This window comes from Sphaeramia orbicularis, chromosome 15 (genome assembly GCF_902148855.1).
Source record: "Sphaeramia orbicularis chromosome 15, fSphaOr1.1, whole genome shotgun sequence".
Taxonomy (NCBI): Eukaryota; Metazoa; Chordata; class Actinopteri; order Kurtiformes; family Apogonidae; genus Sphaeramia; species Sphaeramia orbicularis.
Genome location: NC_043971.1, coordinates 1018684 through 1046150, shown reverse-complemented (window position 1 = coordinate 1046150; position 27467 = coordinate 1018684). Strand labels below are relative to the sequence as shown.

Genomic DNA, 27467 nt, shown 5'->3' with positions numbered 1-27467 from the left:
GGTCACCCGCAGGCCTGTTCTAAAAATAGAACTAGTTCAGGGTTCTCCAACACGTTGCTCGCGATCTACCAGTGGTTCGCCAAGGGTCACTAATATAAGAACACAAAGTTGATTGGTCATTTGGTAGAACAGGTCTAAATTTCCACCCAATCAAAATTACAAGTGCCCCCCTCCCAAGATGAAACAGTCAAGTAGCTGTCAATCAAACTTTAGCGCTGGTTTGCTGCCTGTCATTAGAGAGGGGTGGGGCCCAGGATGAGCCAGATGCCAGGCAGGTAGTGGGTTCAGCCCCGCAACCATGTGGACTGAATATAGTCAGGGAGTTATTTTCACCAACGATGAGGCACGGACTTCTGTTTGACTAATGTGAAAGACGAGTGTGTGTGTGTGTGTGTGTGTGTGTGTGTGTGTGTGTGTGTGTGTGTGTGTGTGATCTGTGGCGCGTTCTGGAAGTCAGTAAAAGATGCAACGTGGAGCGGAATTTCACCAAAGTTCACAGCAACTTTTCTGGAGATTCTCCAGTGGGAATCAGCCTCCGTGAACAGAAGGTAAAAGAGCTGAAAACTCCAGTCCAAAAACAACAGTCCATGTTCACTAAACTGACCAAGGCCAGCGCTTCAGCAGAGGCATCAGTGAAGTGGGTCACATCCTGGACAAGCGCAAACATATATACACTATCTGTGCATGCACTCAGACATCTGGAGTCGGACCTGAACAGGTGCCTCTGTATTTGACTCCAGTGGGATGACTGTAGAAGTGACGGGGATGGAGGATTTATGTGCACAAAGTTCTGGTTTTAATTAATATGTTTTGACAGCACATGTGAATTTAGAAAAGGTCAAATCCTTCAGAAATACAGCAGCACACGCTGGTGAAGTTTTATTGTGTGAGTGACAACGTTCCTTTTCACAATTTCAAAGTAGGGCTGCACGATTTTGGCAAAAAAAAAAAATCCCGATTTTTTCCTCTAAAAACTCGATTTTTGATTTTGATTTTGATTTTTGGGTAAAACTACAAAAGACAACAGAAGTCAGCATGTCGTTTTCGTGAGCAGCCCACAATGCAAGGCGCTGCTCTGACCTCAAATCTGTGATGGTATCACGTGATGAACCCCCAGAAGTTTATTTTTTCTTAATTAAATCTTTATTGAATGAAATAGAGTATACAAACAATGTATGCAACAAGAAAATAACATAAGTTTGCCAGGGGGAATACACTGTAATACAATGTCCAAATCAGAGCAAATACTTATGTTTTTTATAGCCTTTTTGTTTCCAGGTTTATCTAACAGCTTTAAATAAAGTTCAACATCTTTCAAAAAATAAATAATATTTGTTTTTGTGTTACAGAACTTACATTTGTGAATGAAAAATTTAGCAAGTAAGAGGACTAAATTAATTATTTAAATTTTATATATATATATATATATATATATATATATATATATATATATATATATATGTGTGTGTGTGTGTGTGTGTGTGTGTGTGTGTGTGTGTGTGTGTTGTTGTTGTTGTTGTTGTTGTTTTTTTTTAATTTTATGTATTTATTTTTTTCCCCCTGGGTATCTGGGTCCACAGAAGTGATACCAATGTAAGTCAGTGACAGGCATCAGTCGTGCGTGCGTGCGTGCGTGCGTGGACCAGGTTAATATAAGTGATCCACATGTGGTTCTGTTTAAACTGGGGGATCCGTGCGTGGAATAGACCGACCCAGGACACGCTGGAGGGATTCTATCCTGGAGCGGGTGCATGTGTGTGGGCACAGGGCTGTGTGGGCTCCTCTGCTGAGGCTGATGACCCCGAGACCCGGACCCGGATCGGAAGAAGACAGTACGGTACGGATCCGGGACAACGGAAGATGAGTGATCCGCATGCAGTTCTATTTCAGTTGCGGGATCCGTGCGTGAAGCCACGGCTTACATTGCTATAAGTACTGCGGGCTCATGAACACATTTAAAGTCCGGCCATTGCACGGACTTCTGTGACAGACCGCTGTCACTGATAGGAGGAGGAGCCTACGGGAGCCCGCAAGCGCACGGCCCGCAGGCACAAGAGAGATGAAATCGATTTTACGATTTCCCTTTTTTAAAAATCGTCCTAATTAAAAAATCCGATTTCGATTTAAAATCGATTAATCGTGCAGCCCTATTTCAAAGTATTAAAAATGCACATACAGGTGTGTATTATTTGTTTTTAGTAATTCTATAAAAATATGCAGGATTGTTCCATTTCATAATTTTTGACATAGTATTAAAATATTTAGGAATACAGCAGCAAATGCTTGTATCTGTTTTTTTCTACTTTTGATTTTCTTAATTAAAGTAAAATAATAGTTTCATATTAACACTTTTTAAGTATTGTAAATGTTAAAACAAAGATATATAAATAAATAAAATAAATGAAGAGCACAATGTTACAAACGTATGATACAAAATATGTGTATGTATGAAAAATAGCTAAGTAAATAAATGTTGCTAAATTAGAGTAGCCCTCTGGCAACTTCATTAGGTAAAAGTAGCCCACAGAAGAGAAAAGGTTGGTGACCCCTGGCATAGACGATTGTGTATTGGTGTGAGCCACGAAATGGTACTGCTAAACAAAAACCAACGAGCTGCTTTGGTAATATGTGCCATTATCTGTGAGGAATCAAAAAAGAAGAAAAGACAACGATGTGTTTGGTGCAGGCATTGGTTGTCCAGACATGGACAGTATGGGCTGTCATCCTACAGCAGGAACTAGAGGGAAGATGCAACAGTTTACGCAGTTACGCGCCCGACTGCAGAAGTGCTTTATTTTGACCCGTTTAGCATCTTATTTCTATCTGTGTGGTACAGTACGAAGATAAAACTGAATGAATGAGTAACACCCTTGGTATTTGCAAAGCCACTGTATTTTAAATCCCCTCAGAGAGGATCTGGAACGGAATATAATTTCTGTTTCAGTTGACGTAATTTCTTCCAATCAAAAGAGAACATGACATTGGTGGGAGGGGGTTGTGGATGCAGGTTTGACGGCGTACAGATTATTTTGGCTAGCATATACGACATCATGGAGAGGAAGGTGCTGAAGTGGGAACTATTGAGAGATGCGCGAAAAATCGATGTAAAAATAGATCCGGAATGACCAAGCTTGAAACTTTTGGTTTCAGTGCCAAAAAGCAGGGGAAAAAAAGATGAGTTGGTTAGGGTTACATTTACACAGACATTTTCCCCAAAATTCATGTGCTGTTGGAGTTGGAGTTATGTTTTAGGAGTTCCTAAATTGTTAAATAAAAAGTTTTTCACTCATTTTTTGCAGTAAGACTTTGTTCTAGTTATTATTTTCACTTGCTTCAAAGGCTTTCATACCCTTTAGAATTAACCACAGAGCACAAAAACTGACCTGAAGCTTTAAAAATTTTCTGGGGAGGACCCCCAGACCCCCCACCAATACCACTCATGACATTTTTTCTATCCCTGTTACTAATCTTCTCCACCTGTACACTCTCCCATTCAGTGTGTTTTACAGTATTGCCATATTTGACTATATAAACTTGTACGCTATAGTAGTATTGTATGGCATCATTTTTAATAGTGGCCAATGATTTTGACCAGAAGAAAATTTTCAGTCAGATGAAAAATTTTTGCTTTAATCCCTAGTATATGTGTATATGTATGTATGTATCTATGTATATATGTACATATATGTATGTGTGTGTATATGTATATATATGTACATATAGGTGTATGTGTATATACAGGGGTTGGACAAAATAATGGAAACACCTTAAAAAATCAACAAAATATAATTTAATATGGTGTAGGTCCGCCTTTTGCGGCAATTACAGCCTCAATTCTCCGAGGTATTGATTCATACAACTTGTGAATTGTTTCCAAAGGAATTTTCAGCCATTCTTCAGTTAGAATACCCTCCAACTCTTTTAGAGACGATGGCGGTGGAAATCCACGTCTTACTTGAATCTCTAAAACTGACCATAAATGCTCAATAATGTTGAGGTCTGGGGACTGTGCCGGCCATACGAGATGCTCAGCTTCATTAGAATGTTCCTCATGCCATTCTTTAACAATTCTAGCTGTATGGATTGGGGCATTATCATCTTGAGGTGAAGGTGTTTCCATTATTTTGTCCAACCCCTGTATGTACATATATGTTTATATAGCTGTAGTGTTTGAACTGTAAACTATGTCCGATATCTGCAGGGTTTTTGTGACTTTGGACAGAAATGGGAATCCTGTGGAAAACTCAGACTGCTTTGTCTGAACCCTAACTCTAACCCAAACCCTCAGGATCGTCCTTTTCACATTCAGAAGCTTGTTGGTGACTGTTTGGAGAACTCCTCTTACCTGGTAATACTTGTTCTTCTGGGTGAACAGGAGGAACCGGGTCCCGATCTGGTCCGGGGTCCAGGGCAGGACTGAGGCCGGCCTCTGGTCGGTGCCCCCCCATGGAGGGAGGTCCTGGAAGCAGCCCAGGTCCTGGAAGCAGACCTCTGCCGCTGTGGGGGGGCACACCACAGAGTCACTGTCTCTGTTCGGCTCATTAGTGGATTTAATTTCAGTGGCATTCACAGTGTCAGACCGGTGCTTCAGTGAATCCTGTTTAAATGGATCAGTGTTATTATTGGACCATATGGAATAAAAACCCAGACCCTTACCGTAGGACGCAGCGATAAAGACCCCCAGCAGACCCAGAGTCCACATCTGGAGGACGGACAGATCTGTGTGTTGAACAAAGAAAGGACAGAACCTGCAGGACTCCACCTGTGGACTGAACCAGAACACAGTGGGTCCACCTCAGCCTAAATACCAGGTCTGTCCCCCAGGTTAGTCCACGTGGTCCTGGTCCTGGGAAAACCACAGGTGATAAAACAGACCCTGGGGCCCTTTATCAACCTGTCCCAGACTATCAGAGTCATATGGACTGACATGGGTTTGACTGGAGGACAGGTTCAGTCCAACAGAGACACAGACACTGTAGGACAACAGATATGATATTACATAATATTACATAATCAGTATTCTTACTGGAAGGTCTCAGAACGTATGTGTGTATATGTGTGTGTGTGTGTGTGTGTGTGTGTGTGTGTGTGTGTGTGTAGGTTATGTTTTTGTCAGCGTTTGTCTATGTGCAAGATAACTCAAAAAGTTATGGGCGAATTTGGATGAAAGTTTCAGTAAATGTTGATACTGGCACAAGGAACAAATGATTATTTTTTGGTGGTGACTGGGGTGGGGGGGCTGATCTGCCGTGGTGGAGGTCTGCGCTCTACAAGTGCTTCTAGTTTAATTGTGTAATGAATGCATAGACTGCTCTTATGTTATCAGCTGTTGTCTGACCCAGACCCAGACCCAGACCCCTGTACAGCATGTACAGCAGTTGTTTCTTTGCTCAGTCTCATATCAGAGGTGAAGGCAGGAGGTTTTACACAACTGTTTGACCTTCACACTGTTTTTAGCTTACCGGCCAACAGGTCGTAAGCTATTGTCGTCATGCGGTGTCATCCGTCGTCGTCTGTCGTCCGTTACAAAACTTTCAATCGTTTTCTCCCAAACTACAATTCCGATTGACATAAACTTGGTCTACAGCTGCTTTACGATGATGTCAACAAAAGTTAGTGAAATTATTTGGATCCAGATCTGATTCTGGATTTGGTGCGACTTTGAAAAATGTTCCCATTATAACAGATAGGAAGTGGATTGATCCAATAAATCAGTATCACTGATATCAAGTTGGAATTTGAATTTTTTACAGATCTGATTGGAATATGACCAAAACATGGGCTATTTCTGTAATAGAATAAATACACAGAACTGGGTGAGAATAAATGGTATCTGGATACATTTCCCAAAGCTTTTAATTGGCCGCTAAGCTACAGGGCCATTGGTCCGATTTTTTTTTTTTAAAGACACGGCATGAAAATCTGAAAACTGTTGGACCCATAGATAATGACCCACCGCTTTTATTCTGAAAATCTTTACCCCAGCTCTAACCCTAACTCTAGTCCTAACTCCAAACCTAACCCTAACCATGACTTTAGCCCTGACAACCCCCCCATCCTTAAATTAATCTCACTTTTTTGCAATATCACCCCCTCCCCCCTTTTTTTCTGTTCTTTTTTAATGTCCTGGGCACGACAGTTCCAGGCCCCTTCCACTCCACTGTCTCTGTTCCAATAGGTAATCAGATCATTAGACCAGTGCACTACAGTTTAACCCAGGGGTCTCAAACTCAGATCCTCGAGGGCCGGTATCCTGCATGTTTTAGTTGTTTCCCTCTTCCAGCACACCTGACGGTCATTATCAGGCTTCTGCAGAGCTTGATGGTAGGCTTATCATTTGAATCAGGTGTGTTGGAAGAGGGAAACATCTAAAACATGCAGGATAGTGGCCCTCGAGGACCGGAGTTTGAGACCCCTGGTTTAACCCAAACCCAGAACCTTAACCCTAACCCTTAACCTTAACCCTAACCCCTAACCCTTAACCTTAACCCTAACACCTAACCCTTAACCTTAACCCTAACCCTTAACCTTAACCCTAACCCCTAACCCTTAACCTTAACCCTAACCCCTAACCCTTAACCTTAACCCTAACCCCTAACCCTTAACCTTAACCTTAACCTTAACCCTAACCCCTAACCCTTAACCTTAACCCTAACCCTTGACCTTATTCATAGTGTATGATGTGAACTGCAGCCCCCAGTGCTCAGACTGTCCTTTCATTTTGGACACTTTGCATATTGTCCAACAGATGGCACTGCAGAGCAGCGATGGTCCTCAGCCTTCTGTTGTGTACTGACAGCCTGTATATACTGACAGCCTGTATATACTGACAGTCTGTAAGTACTGACAGTCTGTATATACTGACAGTCTGTATATACTGACAGTCTGTAAGTACTGACAGTCTGTATATACTGACAGCCTGTATATACTGACAGTCTGTAAGTACTGACAGTCTGTATATACTGACAGTCTGTATATACTGACAGTCTGTAAGTACTGACAGTCTGTATATACTGACAGCCTGTATATACTGACAGTCTGTAAGTACTGACAGCCTGTATATACTGACAGCCTGTATATACTGACAGTCTGTAAGTACTGACAGTCTGTATATACTGACAGCCTGTAAGTACTGACAGTCTGTATATACTGACAGCCTGTATATACTGACAGTCTGTAAGTACTGACAGTCTGTATATACTGACAGTCTGTATATACTGACAGCCTGTATGTACTGACAGTCTGTATATACTGACAGTCTGTATATACTGACAGTCTGTAAGTACTGACAGTCTGTATATACTGACAGCCTGTATATACTGACAGTCTGTAAGTACTGACAGTCTGTATATACTGACAGTCTGTATATACTGACAGTCTGTAAGTACTGACAGTCTGTATATACTGACAGCCTGTATATACTGACAGTCTGTAAGTACTGACAGCCTGTATATACTGACAGCCTGTATATACTGACAGTCTGTAAGTACTGACAGTCTGTATATACTGACAGCCTGTAAGTACTGACAGTCTGTATATACTGACAGCCTGTATATACTGACAGTCTGTAAGTACTGACAGTCTGTATATACTGACAGTCTGTATATACTGACAGCCTGTATGTACTGACAGTCTGTATATACTGACAGTCTGTATATACTGACAGCCTGTAAGTACTGACAGTCTGTATATACTGACAGTCTGTATATACTGACAGCCTGTATATACTGACAGTCTGTATATACTGACAGTCTGTATATACTGACAGCCTGTAAGTACTGACAGCCTGTATATACTGACAGCCTGTATATACTGACAGTCTGTAAGTACTGACAGTCTGTATATACTGACAGCCTGTAAGTACTGACAGTCTGTATATACTGACAGCCTGTATATACTGACAGTCTGTAAGTACTGACAGTCTGTATATACTGACAGTCTGTATATACTGACAGTCTGTATATACTGACAGCCTGTATATACTGACAGTCTGTATATACTGACAGTCTGTATATACTGACAGTCTGTATATACTGACAGCCTGTATATACTGACAGCCTGTATATACTGACAGTCTGTATATACTGACAGTCTGTATATACTGACAGCCTGTATATACTGACAGTCTGTATGTACTGACAGTCTGTATATACTGACAGCCTGTAAGTACTGACAGCCTGTATATACTGACAGCCTGTATATACTGACAGTCTGTATATACTGACAGTCTGTATATACTGACAGCCTGTATATACTGACAGTCTGTATGTACTGACAGTCTGTATATACTGACAGCCTGTAAGTACTGACAGCCTGTATATACTGACAGCCTGTATATACTGACAGTCTGTATATACTGACAGTCTGTATATACTGACAGCCTGTAAGTACTGACAGCCTGTATATACTGACAGCCTGTATATACTGACAGTCTGTAAGTACTGACAGTCTGTATATACTGACAGCCTGTAAGTACTGACAGTCTGTATATACTGACAGCCTGTATATACTGACAGTCTGTAAGTACTGACAGTCTGTATATACTGACAGTCTGTATATACTGACAGCCTGTATATACTGACAGTCTGTATATACTGACAGTCTGTATATACTGACAGCCTGTATATACTGACAGCCTGTATATACTGACAGCCTGTATATACTGACAGTCTGTATATACTGACAGCCTGTAAGTACTGACAGTCTGTATATACTGACAGTCTGTATGTACTGACAGCCTGTAAGTACTGACAGTCTGTATATACTGACAGCCTGTATATACTGACAGTCTGTAAGTACTGACAGTCTGTATATACTGACAGTCTGTATATACTGACAGCCTGTATATACTGACAGTCTGTATATACTGACAGTCTGTATATACTGACAGCCTGTATATACTGACAGCCTGTATATACTGACAGTCTGTATATACTGACAGCCTGTATATACTGACAGTCTGTAAGTACTGACAGCCTGTATTTACTGACAGCCTGTATATACTGACAGCCTGTATATACTGACAGTCTGTAAGTACTGACAGTCTGTATATACTGACAGTCTGTATATACTGACAGCCTGTATGTACTGACAGCCTGTATATACTGACAGTCTGTATATACTGACAGCCTGTATATACTGACAGTCTGTAAGTACTGACAATCTGTATATACTGACAGCCTGTAAGTACTGACAGCCTGTATATACTGACAGTCTGTAAGTACTGACAGCCTGTATATACTGACAGCCTGTATATACTGACAGCCTGTATATACTGACAGTCTGTATATACTGACAGTCTGTAAGTACTGACAGCCTGTATATACTGACAGTCTGTAAGTACTGACAGCCTGTATATACTGACAGCCTGTAAGTACTGACAGCCTGTATATACTGACAGTCTGTATATACTGACAGTCTGTATATACTGACAGTCTGTAAGTACTGACAGCCTGTATATACTGACAGTCTGTAAGTACTGACAGCCTGTATATACTGACAGCCTGTATATACTGACAGCCTGTATATACTGACAGTCTGTAAGTACTGACAGCCTGTATATACTGACAGCCTATATATACTGACAGTCTGTATATACTGACAGCCTGTATATACTGACAGTCTGTAAGTACTGACAGCCTGTATATACTGACAGTCTGTATATACTGACAGTCTGTAAGTACTGACAGCCTGTATATACTGACAGTCTGTATATACTGACAGTCTGTAAGTACTGACAGTCTGTATATACTGACAGCCTGTATATACTGACAGTCTGTATATACTGACAGCCTGTATATACTGACAGCCTGTATGTACTGACAGTCTGTATATACTGACAGTCTGTATATACTGACAGCCTGTATATACTGACAGTCTGTAAGTACTGACAGCCTGTATATACTGACAGCCTGTAAGTACTGACAGCCTGTATGTACTGACAGCCTGTATATACTGACAGCCTGTAAGTACTGACAGCCTGTATATACTGACAGTCTGTAAGTACTGACAGCCTGTATATACTGACAGCCTGTATATACTGACAGTCTGTATATACTGACAGTCTGTATATACTGACAGTCTGTAAGTACTGACAGCCTGTATGTACTGACAGCCTGTATATACTGACAGTCTGTATATACTGACAGCCTGTATATACTGACAGTCTGTAAGTACTGACAGTCTGTATATACTGACAGCCTGTATATACTGACAGCCTGTATATACTGACAGCCTGTAAGTACTGACAGTCTGTATATACTGACAGCCTGTATATACTGACAGCCTGTATATACTGACAGTCTGTATATACTGACAGCCTGTATATACTGACAGTCTGTAAGTACTGACAGTCTGTATATACTGACAGCCTGTATATACTGACAGCCTGTATATACTGACAGCCTGTAAGTACTGACAGTCTGTATATACTGACAGCCTGTATATACTGACAGCCTGTATATACTGACAGTCTGTATATACTGACAGCCTGTATATACTGACAGTCTGTAAGTACTGACAGCCTGTATATACTGACAGCCTGTATATACTGACAGCCTGTATATACTGACAGTCTGTATATACTGACAGTCTGTAAGTACTGACAGTCTGTATATACTGACAGTCTGTAAGTACTGACAGTCTGTATATACTGACAGCCTGTATATACTGACAGTCTGTATATACTGACAGCTTGTATATACTGACAGCTTGTATATACTGACATCCTGTATATACTGACAGTCTGTATATACTGACAGCCTGTATATACTGACAGTCTGTATATACTGACAGTCTGTATATACTGACAGCCTGTATATACTGACAGTCTGTATATACTGACAGTCTGTATATACTGACAGCCTGTATGTACTGACAGTCTGTAAGTACTGACAGTCTGTATATACTGACAGCCTGTATATACTGACAGTCTGTAAGTACTGACAATCTGTATATACTGACAGCCTGTAAGTACTGACAATCTGTATATACTGACAGTCTGTAAGTACTGACAGCCTGTATATACTGACAGCCTGTATATACTGACAGCCTGTATATACTGACAGCCTGTATATACTGACAGCCTGTAAGTACTGACAGTCAGCCTATATATACTGACAGCCTGTATATACTGACAGTCTGTAAGTACTGACAGCCTGTATATACTGACAGCCTGTATATACTGACAGCCTGTATATACTGACAGTCTGTATATACTGACAGTCTAAGTACTGACAGCCTGTATATACTGACAGCCTGTATGTACTGACAGTCTGTATATACTGACAGCCTGTATATACTGACAGCCTGTATGTACTGACAGTCTGTATATACTGACAGCCTGTATATACTGACAGCCTGTATGTACTGACAGTCTGTAAGTACTGACAGCCTGTATATACTGACAGCCTGTATATACTGACAGCCTGTATATACTGACAGTCTGTAAGTACTGACAGCCTGTATATACTGACAGTCTGTATATACTGACAGCCTGTATATACTGACAGTCTGTATATACTGACAGTCTGTATATACTGACAGTCTGTATATACTGACAGCCTGTATATACTGACAGCCTGTATATACTGACAGTCTGTATGTACTGACAGCCTGTATATGACAGTCTGTATATACTGACAGCCTGTATATACTGACAGCCTGTATATACTGACAGTCTGTAAGTACTGACAGCCTGTGTATACTGACAGCCTGTATATACTGACAGTCTGTATATACTGACAGTCTGTATATACTGACAGCCTGTATATACTGACAGCCTGTATATACTGACAGTCTGTAAGTACTGACAGCCTGTATATACTGACAGCCTGTATATACTGACAGTCTGTATATACTGACAGCCTGTATGTACTGACAGTCTGTAAGTACTGACAGTCTGTATATACTGACAGCCTGTATATACTGACAGTCTGTAAGTACTGACAATCTGTATATACTGACAGCCTGTAAGTACTGACAGCCTGTATATACTGACAGTCTGTAAGTACTGACAGCCTGTATATACTGACAGCCTGTATATACTGACAGTCTGTAAGTACTGACAGCCTGTATATACTGACAGCCTGTATATACTGACAGCCTGTATATACTGACAGTCTGTATATACTGACAGTCTAAGTACTGACAGTCTGTATATACTGACAGCCTGTATGTACTGACAGTCTGTATATACTGACAGCCTGTATATACTGACAGCCTGTATGTACTGACAGTCTGTAAGTACTGACAGCCTGTATATACTGACAGCCTGTATATACTGACAGCCTGTATATACTGACAGTCTGTAAGTACTGACAGCCTGTATATACTGACAGTCTGTATATACTGACAGCCTGTATATACTGACAGTCTGTATATACTGACAGTCTGTATATACTGACAGCCTGTATATACTGACAGTCTGTATATACTGACAGTCTGTATATACTGACAGTCTGTATATACTGACAGCCTGTATATACTGACAGTCTGTATATACTGACAGCCTGTATATACTGACAGTCTGTATGTACTGACAGCCTGTATATACTGACAGCCTGTATGTACTGACAGTCTGTATGTACTGACAGTCTGTAAGTACTGACAGTCTGTATATACTGACAGCCTGTATATACTGACAGCCTGTATATACTGACAGTCTGTATATACTGACAGTCTGTATATACTGACAGTCTGTAAGTACTGACAGTCTGTGTATACTGACAGTCTGTATATACTGACAGTCTGTATATACTGACAGTCTGTAAGTACTGACAGTCTGTATATACTGACAGCCTGTGTATACTGACAGTCTGTATATACTGACAGCCTGTATATACTGACAGTCTGTATATACTGACAGTCTGTATATACTGACAGTCTGTAAGTACTGACAGTCTGTGTATACTGACAGTCTGTATATACTGACAGTCTGTATATACTGACAGTCTGTAAGTACTGACAGTCTGTATATACTGACAGCCTGTGTATACTGACAGTCTGTATATACTGACAGCCTGTATATACTGACAGTCTGTAAGTACTGACATGAAGCAGATAAGCGATTATTATCACTCCTTAAATATGTCAAACTGCATAACCAAATGTATGCTACACAAATGGATAGTAGACAACCATACTGTTATACACATGGACCCTAACCCTAACCCTGGGTAAGTTCCCATCAGGTCCATGTGTTAAGACATGCAGAAATGGACTATATCTGCATGTGTCTCACCTTCATCCTCTCCTCCTCCTCCTCCTCTTCTTCCTCGTCCTCCTCCTCCTCTTCTTCCTCCTCCTCCTCTGACTCTAATACATTAGGAGGATTAACATTCCTGGATAAGCCTCTCCTTCAGTCCATAATCTTAACTTCCCCAGCTCTTCACTCCTCCTCCTCCTTCTCCTCCTCCTATATTGTTAAAAGTGCACTTTTTTTTTTTTTTTTTCAAAAGAATTTCCAGGTTGTTTATATTTGTTCATGGTATCTCCAAGTACTGCTCGTAGATGTAAACATTTTCATTATGGAATTTGACTTTTTTTTTTTTTTTTTACTAAAAAACATAGAAAAAACTTTGGACTTGACATTATTTATCAGTTCTTATCCTATTATTTATATTATTTTTCTGGTCCGGCCCACTTTATAAAATATTTGGCTGTATGTGGAACTGAACTAAAATGAGTTTGACGCCTCTGGGCTAAATAACTGACGACACTGTGTGAAAAACAGGCGTATCTTCTGAGCCGTTGGTAACGTCGCTCAGAGGCATCAGACTCTTCAGTTCTTGTGTTGTTTCTCTTTTTTAATGGCAGGTCGACGCCCTACCGGCGTGTCGGAACATCGGAGCAGGTGTTGTGGAGCTGCTCATTGTGTTTCTGCTCACACCTGCTCAGCTTCAGGCCTTTGTGATTCAACTGGGTTCAACTACGACAAAGGGTCAATCACATACTGAGAAGAATGATGCTCCACTTCAAGGTAAAACTAAACTAAAAGTAAGCATTGAGAAAATAACGAAAACTAATAAAAACTATCAAACCTGCTCTAAAAACTAATTTAAACTAACTGAATTAGAGAAAAAAAAAAGTCAAAACTAAACTATACTGAAAAATCCTAAACTATTCTAACCTTGCTCCACTTTACTCTGTAAACCTTTACAAATGTCTGGCGTGTTTACCGTCAGTATTCTGAAACTTACACTCATCCAGTTCTGATGTCAGGAACAAACGGGTCTGTTTATGAAATGGGTTTATTTTAGTATCTGACACTTTTCCATTTTTAGACCCAATAATAAAAGGTAAATGTAGACATATTTACCCCAGGATGGACCTAACGATGACCTCAGATAAACAAGCCATCCCCTAATTAATGAATTTCTAATCAAATATTGGGTCCAAAAATAGGACCTAAATATGGACATTAAATCTCCCTAGATGTCAGTGCATTAGATGTGTAAACGTGTGTAAATGCTCGTCTATAGACTATAAATAAAGACACTGTGTTCAATATGTCGATCCTAGTGGTTTTTCTAATCCACACGTGGGTTTGGCATCATTCTGAGTCTCATTCCAGGTTTGGTGTGGAACCTATGGTGTCCACTGGTGTTACATGTGGAACCCATGGTGTCCACTGGTGTTACATGTGGAACCCATGGTGTCCACTGGTGTTACATGTGGAACCTGAACATTTAAACACATATAGATCAACAGAGATTTTCCAACAGTGGTAAATTTTGTCAGACATTCTGCCTTGAATATTTACTACGATTCCCAAAATGCACCTGTGACAGAATAAAGACATATACAATAAAATAGTCATGTGTAATGTTCGTGTCCTTTTGACCGTGTTACATGTGGATTAATATATAAAAATAATATAAAAATGTGTTTTATCTGATAAATTGTTTCTCTTTTATATGAACAACCTCAAATGTCTTAAGAGGAGTAGATGCAATTTTAGCAATATTCTGCCTGTTACTAAATATTTTGTGTACTCTATAAAAAAAAAAAAGGTAGTATTCTGGCAGCTTGGGCGCCAAAAAAATACTGTTAAATAATGGAAAATAACCATCTCATAAAAATACGGTAATTTGGGTTAGTTATATGTTTATAGGTAATTTGATTGTTTTAATACATGTAAATATTCTTTGTTAAACATTAAAAAGTAAAAAAAAAAAAAAAAAAAAGCAAAATCTCATGTAAAGTTAGGGCAAAAAACTGTATTTTAATTATGGAAAATTACCATATTTTTATGAGATGGTTATTTTCTGTTATTTAACAGTATTTTTTTTTGGTGCCCCAGCTGCCGGAATATTACCCTTTTTTTTGTTTGTTTGTTTGTTTTGGTTTTTTTCTTTGTTTTGTTTTTTTTACATTGTAGGATAGACCAAATCTGAAACACTTTCATCAAATATGACTCATTTTTAAAAAATATTTCTATGGTTGGAGCTCTCACATCCAAGGTTCTAATAGTTTTGGAGTTTTCATTATAGTTTAGTTTTATTTAGTTTTGACTTTTTTTCTCTAATTCAGTTTGTTTTAATTCATTTTTGGAGCAGGTTTGATAGTTTCTATTAGTTTTCATTTTTTTCTAAATGCTTAGTATTAGTGTAGTTTTAGTATTATCTCCGCAAGGATGTATTGTGATTGCTTTGCGTGCATGCATGCATGTTTGTTTGTTTGTTAGCCAGATAACTCAAGAAGTTATGGACGGATTTCCATGAAATTTTCAGGAAATGTTGATACTGCCACAAGGAAGAAATGATTAAATTTTGGTGGTGATCAGGGGGGGCACTGATCTGCCCTGGCAGAGGTCTGCGCTCTACGAGTGTTTTTCTCGTTGTAGTTTAGTTGTAGTTCAGTTGTTGTTCAGTTGTAGTTCAGTTGTAGTTCAGTGGTCTCTTTTCTCTTCTTCTCTGTGCTCATATTCAAATCAATCCCAGACAGGACTCTGCTGCTTTAGTCTCCATGTTTCCAGGTAGAGTGGGGACCAGAAGACGACTGGAAACCACAAGTGAACACAAGTGACGGAGCAAAAAATGTCGTATGGAGACAGCACAGAAAACTGAGAGAGACAAAGAAATCCATTTAACATCAATCTGACATTGACAAAGACCAAAACCAAGGGAATTTGATCCATAAGTTTTATCCGTTTTAGTTAGTTTTATAAACACGCAATACAGTTTCAGTTATATTTTTTTTCTTTTAATTATACTTTTTATTTATTTCAGTTAACAAAAATGTTTTTACACTTCTAGTTTTCGTTAGTTTTCGTTGACGATAATAACCTTGCTCCCATCAGCCTCTTAGTGTTTACATCTGTGGTGTGAGTTTTTCATTTCTGAAACAAAAGCCCTTTCCTGTATTTTTCAGCTGCTCTCCTCTCTTTGGATCGTTACGTTCTGCTCATTGGTGAAACTTTCTCCTAAATCAGTGCTGGTAATTAGTTGGTGCGATTCATCCCATTTTAAACAGGTTTGAGCAAACAGCTCATAAAAAGTATCCCCAAAAGTCACTTTGTTTAGTTAATAACTTCCAAAGGCTCGTCTAATTTTTACTAATCCCCCGTCGGAACAAACAGTCAGAGGAGCTCCGTCACTGGTGTTTTCAGCTCTAATTGCCGTGAAGGTGTTTTCTGCTCGACTTCTAATTATATTTGTAACATTCCTCGCTTTGGTTTAGTCCACATGCGCTCAGACGCTAATCTGCACATCAGTAGGAATAATGAAACGCAAATACACCCAACTGAGGCGCTTTATGAAGGCGGAGCGTTTACAGGCACAGGTCCAAAAAACACCACCCAACTGACCCCAAACACCACCCAACTGACCCCAAAAACACCACCCAACTGACCCCAAACACCACCCAACTGACCCCAAAAACACCACCCAACTGACCCCAAACACCACCCAACTGACCCCAAAAACACCACCCAGCTGACCCCAAAAACACCACCCAACTGACCCCAAACACCACCCAACTGACCCCAAAAACACCACCCAACTGACCCCAAACACCACCCAACTGACCCCAAAAACACCACCCAGCTGACCCCAAAAACACCACCCAACTGACCCCAAACACCACCCAACTGACCCCAAAAACACCACCCAACTGACCCCAAAAACACCACCCAACTGACCCCAGATCAGTGTTTATATTTACCAGGATAATCCTTCATAAACACACACTTCCACTCAGATTATTCCTTGTGCACAGATGGACCAGGTTCACTGGTGTCAGTGTGGTTTGGTAGGTGTGTGGTGCTTTCATTCATCCCTGGTGTGTATCCTCCTCCTCTCCTCCTTCCTTCTCCTATCCTCAGAGGTAATCGTTAGACCTTCTACTTCTTCTTCCTCTTCTCTGTATTTAGCCTTTCTTTCTCTGTACGCTCTGTGCTTCCTTCTTCCTATTCTCTGTATTTATTCTTTCTTTTCTTTCTCTGTACGCTCTGTGCTTCCTTCCTTTTTTCCAGTGGGAGTAAACATCAGGGACCTGCGCTGGTCTCCCCTCCGGTGGAATATTGATTCTTTGGTGTTTCCTACGATCCTGAAAAGCACAAACTGTGACCGCTTCACTGCTGTGTGTGTGTGTGGTGTGTGTGTGTGTGTGTGTGTGTGTGTTGTGTGTGTGTGTGTGTGTGTGTGTGGTGTGTGTGTGTGTGTGTGTGTGTGTCACCAGGAGGATCTGTGGATCAGTCCGCTGCTGTAACTGACTGGGTTTAAGATTTTTGACAGTCTGACCCCGACTGGAATGGATCCAAACAACTCTGGAGTTAGAGTTAGACTGACAATGTGTCTGATTACATACCTGGATATAAGGATATATGTATATTAGTGTATTAGTATATGTGAATATTAGTGTATATGTATATCGGTGGCAGCTGCTCGTCTTTCAGACAGGAGAAGCTCATTGTCGGCTTACATCAAAAAAATTGTCAAGTTATTTAAACATAAATTCGTCCCTCCGTTCCTTTTTAAGTAAATGCTCAGTGACCTTATCGTACACAGTCGGCATCTTTTCCAGGGACTAGACCAGTGTGTGACGATATTAAACTCAAACAAGAAATGATTAAATTATGGAACTGAATCAAGAAAACGTTGAAATGATGTTAAATTGAAACAAGGAAGTCCAGTGGTTGTGTTTTCTTTCAAGTCAGTAAATGAACAGTTCATTTGGTTTCTGTGATTCCACAGCAGAATGTGCGACGGTATTAAACTGAACTGTGTCAGTGAAGGAGCAGATCTGAAAACAGCTGTCAATCAAATGGGATTCAGCCTTTGGACCCGTCCTCCGATCGGCACGCAGAAGCTCAGCGTCCGGCCCGGTTGAGTTCCACCCACAGCTCCATTCGCCCCCAGAGACGCCGAGCGTCCAGGGGCGGGACAACACGGTGTCATTTAACCAGTTCCACTCAGTCCCATTGAAGTGCATGGACGCTGAGCGTCTACGGACAAATGCACTGAGCAGAGATGGAGGAGAAAACACAGACACGGGAATGGAGGAGAAGTGAACAACATCCAGTCCACTGATCTGGGATCAAACTGATTCTGAACCAACTGGTCTGAGAGATGAACGTGTTCCAACACATTTGGAGTCAATGAAATGAAAACAACTGAACAGATTTGAGCATTTAATGGGAGTCATTTTAGGAGAAGATGAGCTTCCACTGCAGTCTGACACAAACACCTGTGATGTATATATGTATATAAGTATATGTATATTAGTGTATTAGTATATGTGAATATTAGTATATATGTATATAAATGTATGTGTATATATGTATATTAGTGTATTAGTATATGTGAATATTAGTATATATGTATATAAATGTATGTGTATATATGTATATTAGTGTATTAGTATATGTGAATATTAGTATATATGTATATAAATGTATGTGTATATATGTATATTAGTGTATCCATCACCTGCACCAGCCTTCTGTAACCTACGGTGGCCCAGAGGTGCAACAGGCCAAAAAATTATCCACCAGACGAAAAAAATTATCTACTACAAGAAAAAAAAAGGAGAACAGCCTAAAAAAATTATCCACGAGATGAAAAAAATTATCTACTACAAGAAAAAAAAGAGAGAACAGCCTAAAAACATTATCCACAAGATGAAAAAAATTATCTACTACAAGAAAAAAAAAGAGAAAAACAGCCCAAAAAAATTATCCACTATAAGGGAAAAAAAGAGAGAACAGCCTAAAAAATTATCCACTAGACAAAAAAATTATCTACTGCAAGAAAAAAAAGAGAACAGACTAAAAAAATTATCCACTATAAGAAAAAAAAGAGAACAGCCTAAAAAAATTATCCACTATAAGAAAAAAAAGAGAACAGCCTAAAAAAAATTATCCACTAGATGAAAAAAAAAATCCCCTATAAGAAAGAAAAGAGACCAGCCAAAAAAATTATCCACTAAAAGAAAAAAAAGAGAACAGGCAAAAAAAAAATTATCTACTAGCCCAAAAAATTATTCAGTATAAGAAAAAAAAAAAAAGAACAGGTGAAAAATGTATCTACTATGAGAAAAAAAGAGAGCAGGCCCAAAAAAAATATCCACTATAAGAAAAAAAAAACATCATCCACCTTTTCAATTACGGGGGCGCTGTTTACCCGAAAGGTGCCTTGCTTTAAAATTAAGACCACCACAAAAAATAAAAGGATAGGCTGAAAAAATTTTAAGGCTTTCGGCTAATGTGGCTAATGCTAAGGAAGTACCCCACCGGAAGTGGAGGTCGTGCGCTAAAAAATAAAGTTATTTTAAAATATAGATATTTCCATTAATATAGTTTGTAAAGCAGTTAAATGATTAAATACGGTTCCAGTGTCTGCTCCAGGTTAGGCATGGGCGTTAAATGGTTAAGGTTAGGGTTAGGGTATGGTTGGGGTTAGTTTTCAGTGGTAAATGGCCCTTGTGTGCACTGAGTGAAGGTTCGTTGCTAAGCTAATGCTAAAGCGAAAAGTTGACGGCAACTTTGTGAACTACCAGTGTGAGTAAACAATTGTGTGATTACCGTGTTGAATTGTTCAACTGCCTGACATTCAGTATCATTTTTGATGAATATTCGCTACAAGAAGTTCTAAAATTATTTTATTTTGAGAGGAGGAGAAGAGGAGCTTCCTGTGGAGCTCCACTATCATGGCATCGCCCATTTGTTGAGAGACAGCAAGTGCATATTGCGGCACCGACACCTGGTGCCGTGACACCTCGGCTGGTGCCGCGAGGTACCGCGGTACCACGGCTCGGTGCCAGGTACCCCAGCACGGCACCGCGTACCAGGCTCGGTACCACAGCTCAGCTCGTTGCCAGGTGCCGAGGCACTGCGGTACCACGGCACACATCTGTATCTCCACAAAATGTCCTTGTTGATCTAGTGTTAGTGAAGACACTCCGTTTGAGTTGAAGAGGAGAGGTCTAACTGCAAACAAATGGGCGATGCCATGATAGTGGAGCTCCACAGGAAGCTCCTCTTCTCCTCCTCTCAAAATAAAATAACACAAAGTTGCCGTCAACTTTTCGCGTTAGCATTAGCTTAGCAACGAACCTTCACACAGTGCACACAAGGGCCATTTACCACTGAAAACTAACCCAACCATACCCTAACCCTAACCTTAACCATTTAACGCCCATGCCTAACCTTGAGCAGACACTGGAACCGTATTTAATCATTTAACTGCTTTGCAAACTATAGTAATGGAAATATCTATATTTTAAAATAACTTATTTTTTAGCGCACGACCTCCACTTCCGGTGGGGTACTTCCTTAGCATTAGCCACATTAGCCGAAAGCCTTAAAAATTTTTCAGCCTATCCTTTTATTTTTTGTGGTGGTCTTAATTTTAAAGCAAGGCACCTTTCGGGTAAACAGCGCCCCCGTAATTGAAAGAGGTGGATGATGTTTTTTTTTCTTATAGTGGATATTTTTTTGGGCTGCTCTCTTTTTTTTCTCATAGTAGATAATTTTTCACCTGTTCTTTTTTTTTCTTATAGTGAATAATTTTTGGGCTAGTAGATATTTTTTTTGCCTGTTCTCTTTTTTTCTTTTAGTGGATAAGTTTTTGGCTGGTCTCTTTTTTTCTTATAGGGGATTTTTTTTTTCATCTAGTGGATAATACATTTTAGGCTGTTCTCTTTTTTTTCTTACAGTGGATAATTTTTTTGGGACTGTTCTCTTTTTTTTTCTTGTAGTAGATAATTTTTTTCATCTAGTGGATAATTTTTTTAGGCTGTTCTCTTTTTTTTTCTTATAGTGGATAATTTTTTTTGGCTGGTCTCTTTTTTTTCTTATAGGGGATTTTTTTTTCATCTAGTGGATAATTTTTTTAGGCTGTTCTCTTTTTTTTCTTGTAATAGATAATTTTTTTCATCTAGTGGATAATTTTTTAGGCTGTTCTCTGTTTTTCTTGCAGTAGATAATTTTTTTCATCTAGTGGATAATTTTTATAGGCTGTTCTCTTTTTTTTTTTCTTGTCGTAGATAATTTTTTTCGTCTAGTGGATAATTTTTTGGCCTGTTGCACCTCTGGGCCACCGTAGTAACCCAGGTCTCTTTACCATTTTGAAATTATTTATTATATAATTTCCAAAATGCAACTGGAAGTATTGTCGTTGTGATTGTGTATCTATTTTATTTTTGTGCGTGCCTGCTCTACCTGTGCAGCCGGAAACAGTCCCGGTATCGCGACATTAGAGCACCAAGCAGAGCAGTGCTGAGGCATAAACAGGAAGTAGAGCAACAGGAAGAGGAAGTAAGAGAGAGAGAAGACGGTAGAGTGAGCTGTGGAGTGGACTACAAACATGGAGTTAGAGCTGGTAAATACTCACCTGTTTAACACTGATCTGGTAAATACTCACCTGTTTAACACTGATCTGGTAAATACTCACCTGTTTAACACTGATCTGGTAAATACTCACCTGTTTAACCTCTGATCTGGTAAATACTCACCTGTTTAACACTGATCTGGTAAATACTCCCCTGTTTAACACTGATCTGGTAAATACTCCCCTGTTTAACACTGATCTGGTAAATACTCACCTGTTTAACACTGATCTGGTAAATACTCCCCTGTTTAACACTGATCTGGTAAATACTCCCCTGTTTAACACTGATCTGGTAAATACCCCCCTGTTTAACACTGATCTGGTAAATACTCACCTGTTTAACACTGATCTGCACCACATTTATATTCTTGGACAGTTCAGTGTACAGATGTGTTTTCCGCTCCAGTTCTACAGGTCTATTGAGGACCAGAGAAAGGGAAAAGAAAGAAGTGAACTGAACTCCTGAATTGGTGAGTTGTGTTGCTGTTGTCGTTAGCCTGTTGCTATTGTCCTTTGGATTACACAGTGCACTGCTCTGATTGCCGCTGCTATATGTTCCCTAACGTGTATATGTGTCTGTAAAATGCATGGACTTGGTGTATTTAACTATTTAGCGGTCGCTAGTTAGCAGACGCTAGTTAGCACTTAGCGTTCGTGCTAGCTTCGTAGCTGCCAGCATTAGCATGCTTAACCGGAAGTGTTATCTGCTAAACCGGAGTTACTATCTGTAATCGAAAAAACCTGTTTAATGTTCACTATGGATAAAAGTGACCATGCATTAGGAACATTAATGAAATTTTGAATATTTAAAGTGAAATTATGCCCTTTTGATTACTTTGGATAATGAATTTGATGTCCAAACTTGATACAGCTGTAGATTTGTGATTTATTTGAATGTGTTTAGTTTGATTAACATTAACAAAGAGTGAATGTAATTAAAGTCGGCCTTATGTTATCCAGGCCAGGTTTTTTCTGGTGATTGGAAACCCTGATGGAGAGCTAGGAACAAAAAGAAGAACTAGGATCTACTGAACTGAACTGATCTACTATCATAGTAGGCACACACATACACTGTCCAGCCCATTCCCTCATTTAATTTAGACTCTTGACTTTTTTTTTTTTCCGACTACAACGGACTACTTTTTTCTGTATTTTTGGACGTCTGACTTTGTTTTTTTTCTTTATTGAATTGGAACCTTTGTGAAAGTTATTTCATATGGAAGAACAGAAAAAAGATCCATCAGATTGAAACTCTTTAAGATGCACCCAAATTAAGAATTATAAACAGTTGTTTTTTCCAAACAAAAGAACATAATAATATAACTGTTTTTTTTTTTGTTTGTTTTTTTCACAATATTTTTATTGGTATTTAAGTTTTACATAACAAACATGAATTAATCTCTCATACACACACCCATTCACACCACATAGACTTGCACCAAATATTTTATATATACATATATATATATATAATATATATATATATATATAGATATAATATATATATATATATTCTTATGAAACTGCATACATATATGTAGAAAAATTATTAACAGTAGTAATGATAAAAATATTAAAATACAGCAGTCATGATAATAATTTTTTTTAAATAAAATTAAACAATGATAATTTGTATGACATGTCCCTCTTTTCCAGATATCATAATGTTCATATAAGGTTCCCATAATTGTACAAATTCCTCCAGTTTTCCTTTGGTAATGTCAGTCATCCTTTCCAGTCCGATAATATAACTCGTTGATCAAACCTTTGTTTTATATATATTGTGAATATTTTTTTAATTGTCAATACATGGTACCACTTTTACTTGTAACTCATGTTTCCTGGTTTAATTGCATTCTGTGCATCCGTTTAATTATTCCCTTGCACTAGCTGATCCTGGAAATCTTATGAATTTTCTTAACATCCATTGCTAACTAGCCTATTGCAAGCTACCTGCTAGTGCTAATCATCAAAATCTTAATTCTATAGCACTTGCTACACTTCAGTCTGGGTCTGCATGCTGCTTTTAGCAGATGTCACAGATCCCAAAGGTCGGACCAGACGGATGTGGTGCAGTTTTTACCTCTGAGGTGTTGACCTGTGAATCTGCTCCAAACACCACCCCATAAGTGTCCTGGACTTCCACTGCAGCTGAACACCTGTCAGCTGGTCACATAGACCCGGTTCTGTGGATTCTGTTTCAGGTTCTGGTCATAGAACCCTTACCTTCAGTCCGTTTCATCTTCAGCTGGAACCTTTACATTTCACTGAATCTGTTTGTGTGTAGTTGTAGCTGTCACGGTGATGAACGGGGTTGGGGGCAGTGATTGATGTGGATTGATGGGCTGTTAAGTCCTGGTCGGGTGGGGTGGGGGTGTGCCTCCCTCCTCCTGCTCTTATGTAATGATGGCAGTGGTTCAGCCTCGGCCTCCACAGATTCCTGCTGTTACCGGATCGCCTTGGGTTACCGCTCCACAGTCCAGGTCAAACATATCAGTGAGCGCCATCAGGAACATGGTTATCCTCTTCCAGATCACTGCTGGGACTTCTGTCAGCGTTGCCATGGAAGTCAGACACAGCTACTGCAGCGCGAACATCATGTTTTGGCTCCGATCGCACTAACTCACATTAGACTGTGGGTTATGAATTACACAGCGGTGGGACACGGTGTTCACATCCTTCAGTAAAAGTAGAAGGAACAGACTGTAACCAACCCCCATCAGGGCTCCACTGACCCATCTGAGGCTTAGGGTTATTATCATTAACGAATACTAACGAAATGACCAAAACTAGAATTGAAAAAACATTTTCGTTGACTGAAATAAATAAAAACTATAATTAAAAGAAAAAAAAAGGATGACTAACTGAAACTGGTATTGTGTGTTTACAAAACTAAAATGGATAAAAAACTAGAAAAGCACTCAGAGAGCACAGACCTCCACCACAGCAGAGCAGTGCCCCCCCTCCGATCACCACCAAAATTTAATCATTTGTTCCTTGTGCCAGTATCAACATTTCCTGTAATTTTCATCCAAATCCGTCCATAACTTTTTGAGTTATCTAGCACACAGACAGACAGACAAACCAACGCCGGCAAAAACAGAACCTCCTTGACAGAGGTAATTCTGGATCAAATTCCATTTGTTTTCGTCTATGTCAGTGTCAGATTGATACGAAATCGATTTCTTTGTCTCTCTCAGTTTTCTTGCTGTCCTCCATACGACACTTTTTGCTCCGTCACTTGTGTTCACTTGTGTGTTTTCCAGTCGTCTTCTGGTCCCCACTCTACCTGGAAACATGGAGACTAAAGCAGCAGAGTCCTGTCTGGGATTGATTTGAATAGGAGCACAGAGAAGAAGAGAAAAGAGACCACTGAACTACAACTGAACTGAAACTAATACTAAAACTAAACTAAAACTAAGCATTTAGAAAATAATGAAAACTAATAAAAACTATCAAACCTGCTCTAAAAACGAATTCAAACGAACTGAATTAGAGAAAAAACAAGTCAAACCTAAATAAAGTAAACTAGAATGAAAAATCCAAAACTATTAGAACCTTGCTGAGGGTTAGGGTCAGACTTGGGCTTGAGTTTAACTCAAGCTTAGCCCAGTTTACACCACAATGGTCTCGGGTGAAAAAGACTAAATATTGATCGGATGTGCCTTTCGTTTACGCAAAAAAGGTGAAACCACCTTCTGGAGTGGAAATCTGAAAACTCTCCACTCGGGTGTTATGATCTAATCACAGGTGTCAAACATGAGGCCTGGGGGCCAATAAGGCTGACCAAAGGATTCAACCCGACCTGTGGGATGAATTTGGGAAATGCAGAAATTACACTGAAGATATTAACACTCAAGGATGTTAAAATCATTTTAGGTCATTTCAGTCTAAAATGGATCAGAACCAGTAAAATACTATCATAACCTATAAATAATGAAAACTGTAAATTTGTGTCTTTGTTTTAGTTTTAAAAAAGTAAAATTACACAAAAATGTTCACATTTACAGAAGAGCCTTTTAGAAAAAATGTGAATAATCTGAACTGGGGATGCAAATTATTGATTAATTCATTAATCGTTAGTTGGTTGCCCTTATCGATTAACGATTAATTGATAAGCGGTGATTTTCCTGAGAACTTGAATTTCTTTTTCAGTACCATCTATAAGAATAAAAGCTAAATATTTTTATACTTAATGAAAACACATGTCATATTCCTTAATGATTGATTTATTGAACCATTGGATAGTCAGTGTTTCAGTGGAATTCATCTGATGATGTGGCAGTGTTTAAATTGGGGGGGGGGGGGTGGGGATGCGCATGCGTTTCGTCGGGGGGTGGCTGGCACGTGCACAGTATGGCCGAGGGATGCGCGCGTGTTGGTTGGTAACCGCGTGCGTGCATGCGCCACTTTCCGTCCTGCCTCTAAAACTATGGGGTACAGTGCAGTCCGTGCCCCCCCCCGCAGAAGTGAAAGTGAAACTTTTCGCTCATTTCTCTTTTCCTCCTGAAGCTTCACAAATGCATTACATACCTGTGGCCCGAATCAGGAGCCTGGAGGATGTTTGAACTTCTGTCTCACTGACTATGGACTAGACCAACCTCCAGATACTGACCCCGCATTTGTGCGTGTATTTATTCGGGGATGCACCCCCCCACAAACAGACGGTCAGTCTGTGTTTGGTCCACCATGTCCATAAAGACATTCTAACTCATCAACGCCATGATCCGGTTCAATGACCGCCTATCCCAGCCGCTGCGGACAAACTGGCAGCCTTCAGACAGGTGTGGACGGGCGGAAAAGGGCAATTAACCGAAATTAATAATTTAATCGAGCAAATTCTTATCGACAATTAATCGTTAGTCGATTAAGTGTTTACATCCCTAATCTGAACAAATATGAACAACCTGAAATGTCTTCAGAGCAGTATGTCTAATTTTACAAAATATTCTGCCTTTTATTAAATGTTTTGTGTATTTGTAGATCCACTGTAATCTGTAAGTTGTGATGTATAAATGATAAACTAGGTGCAACATTGTTAAAATTGCACATTTTTAAAAAAAAAAATAATTTTCAGGTTCATATTTGTTCATGTTACAGTTTGTAGATGTAACATTTCAGTATAGAATTTGACTTTTTTCACTCAAAAACAGAGAGAAAACTTTAGAGTGGACATTATTTATCAGTTCTTATCCTATTATTTTATATTATTTTACTGGTCTAGCCCACTTTAGATCAGATTAGGCTGTGTGTGGAACTGAACTAAAATGAGTTTGACAGCCCTGGTCTAAATCACAGGTGTCAAACATGCGGCCCAGGGTCCAATCTGGCCCGTAGGATGAATTTGCAAAGTGCAAGTTAGGGCATCAAACTTAAAAATAATATCCTAATAACCTATAAATAATGACAACACCATTTTTTTCTCTTTGATTTAGTGCAAAAAAAATTAAATTATGAAAATGTTTACTTTAACAAACTACCCTTTAAAATGTGAATAACCTGAACAAATATGAACAACCTGAAATGTCTGAAGAAAATAAAGTGCAATTTTAACAATATTCTGCCTGTTATTAAATGTTTAGTGTCTTTGTAGATCTGATCCATAATGCATATGTATAAATGATAAGTCGAGGCATA

The 27467-nt window shown here is 39.3% G+C and overlaps 1 protein-coding gene across 1 annotated transcript in view; it reads right to left on the bottom strand.

Moving 5' to 3' along the window:
• LOC115434538 (inactive pancreatic lipase-related protein 1-like) overlaps nt 1-24394 on the bottom strand; it is a 53022-nt gene extending 28628 nt beyond the window's left edge. Inside the window, exons 1-3 of the mRNA XM_030156524.1 lie at nt 24265-24394; nt 4657-4719; nt 4346-4497 (exon numbers count right to left, since the gene is read on the bottom strand). Coding sequence (XP_030012384.1) covers nt 4346-4497; nt 4657-4719; nt 24265-24394 — 345 coding nt within the window. The remainder of the gene's footprint in view (nt 1-4345; nt 4498-4656; nt 4720-24264) is intronic.
• Between the last annotated feature and the right edge of the window lie 3073 nt (nt 24395-27467).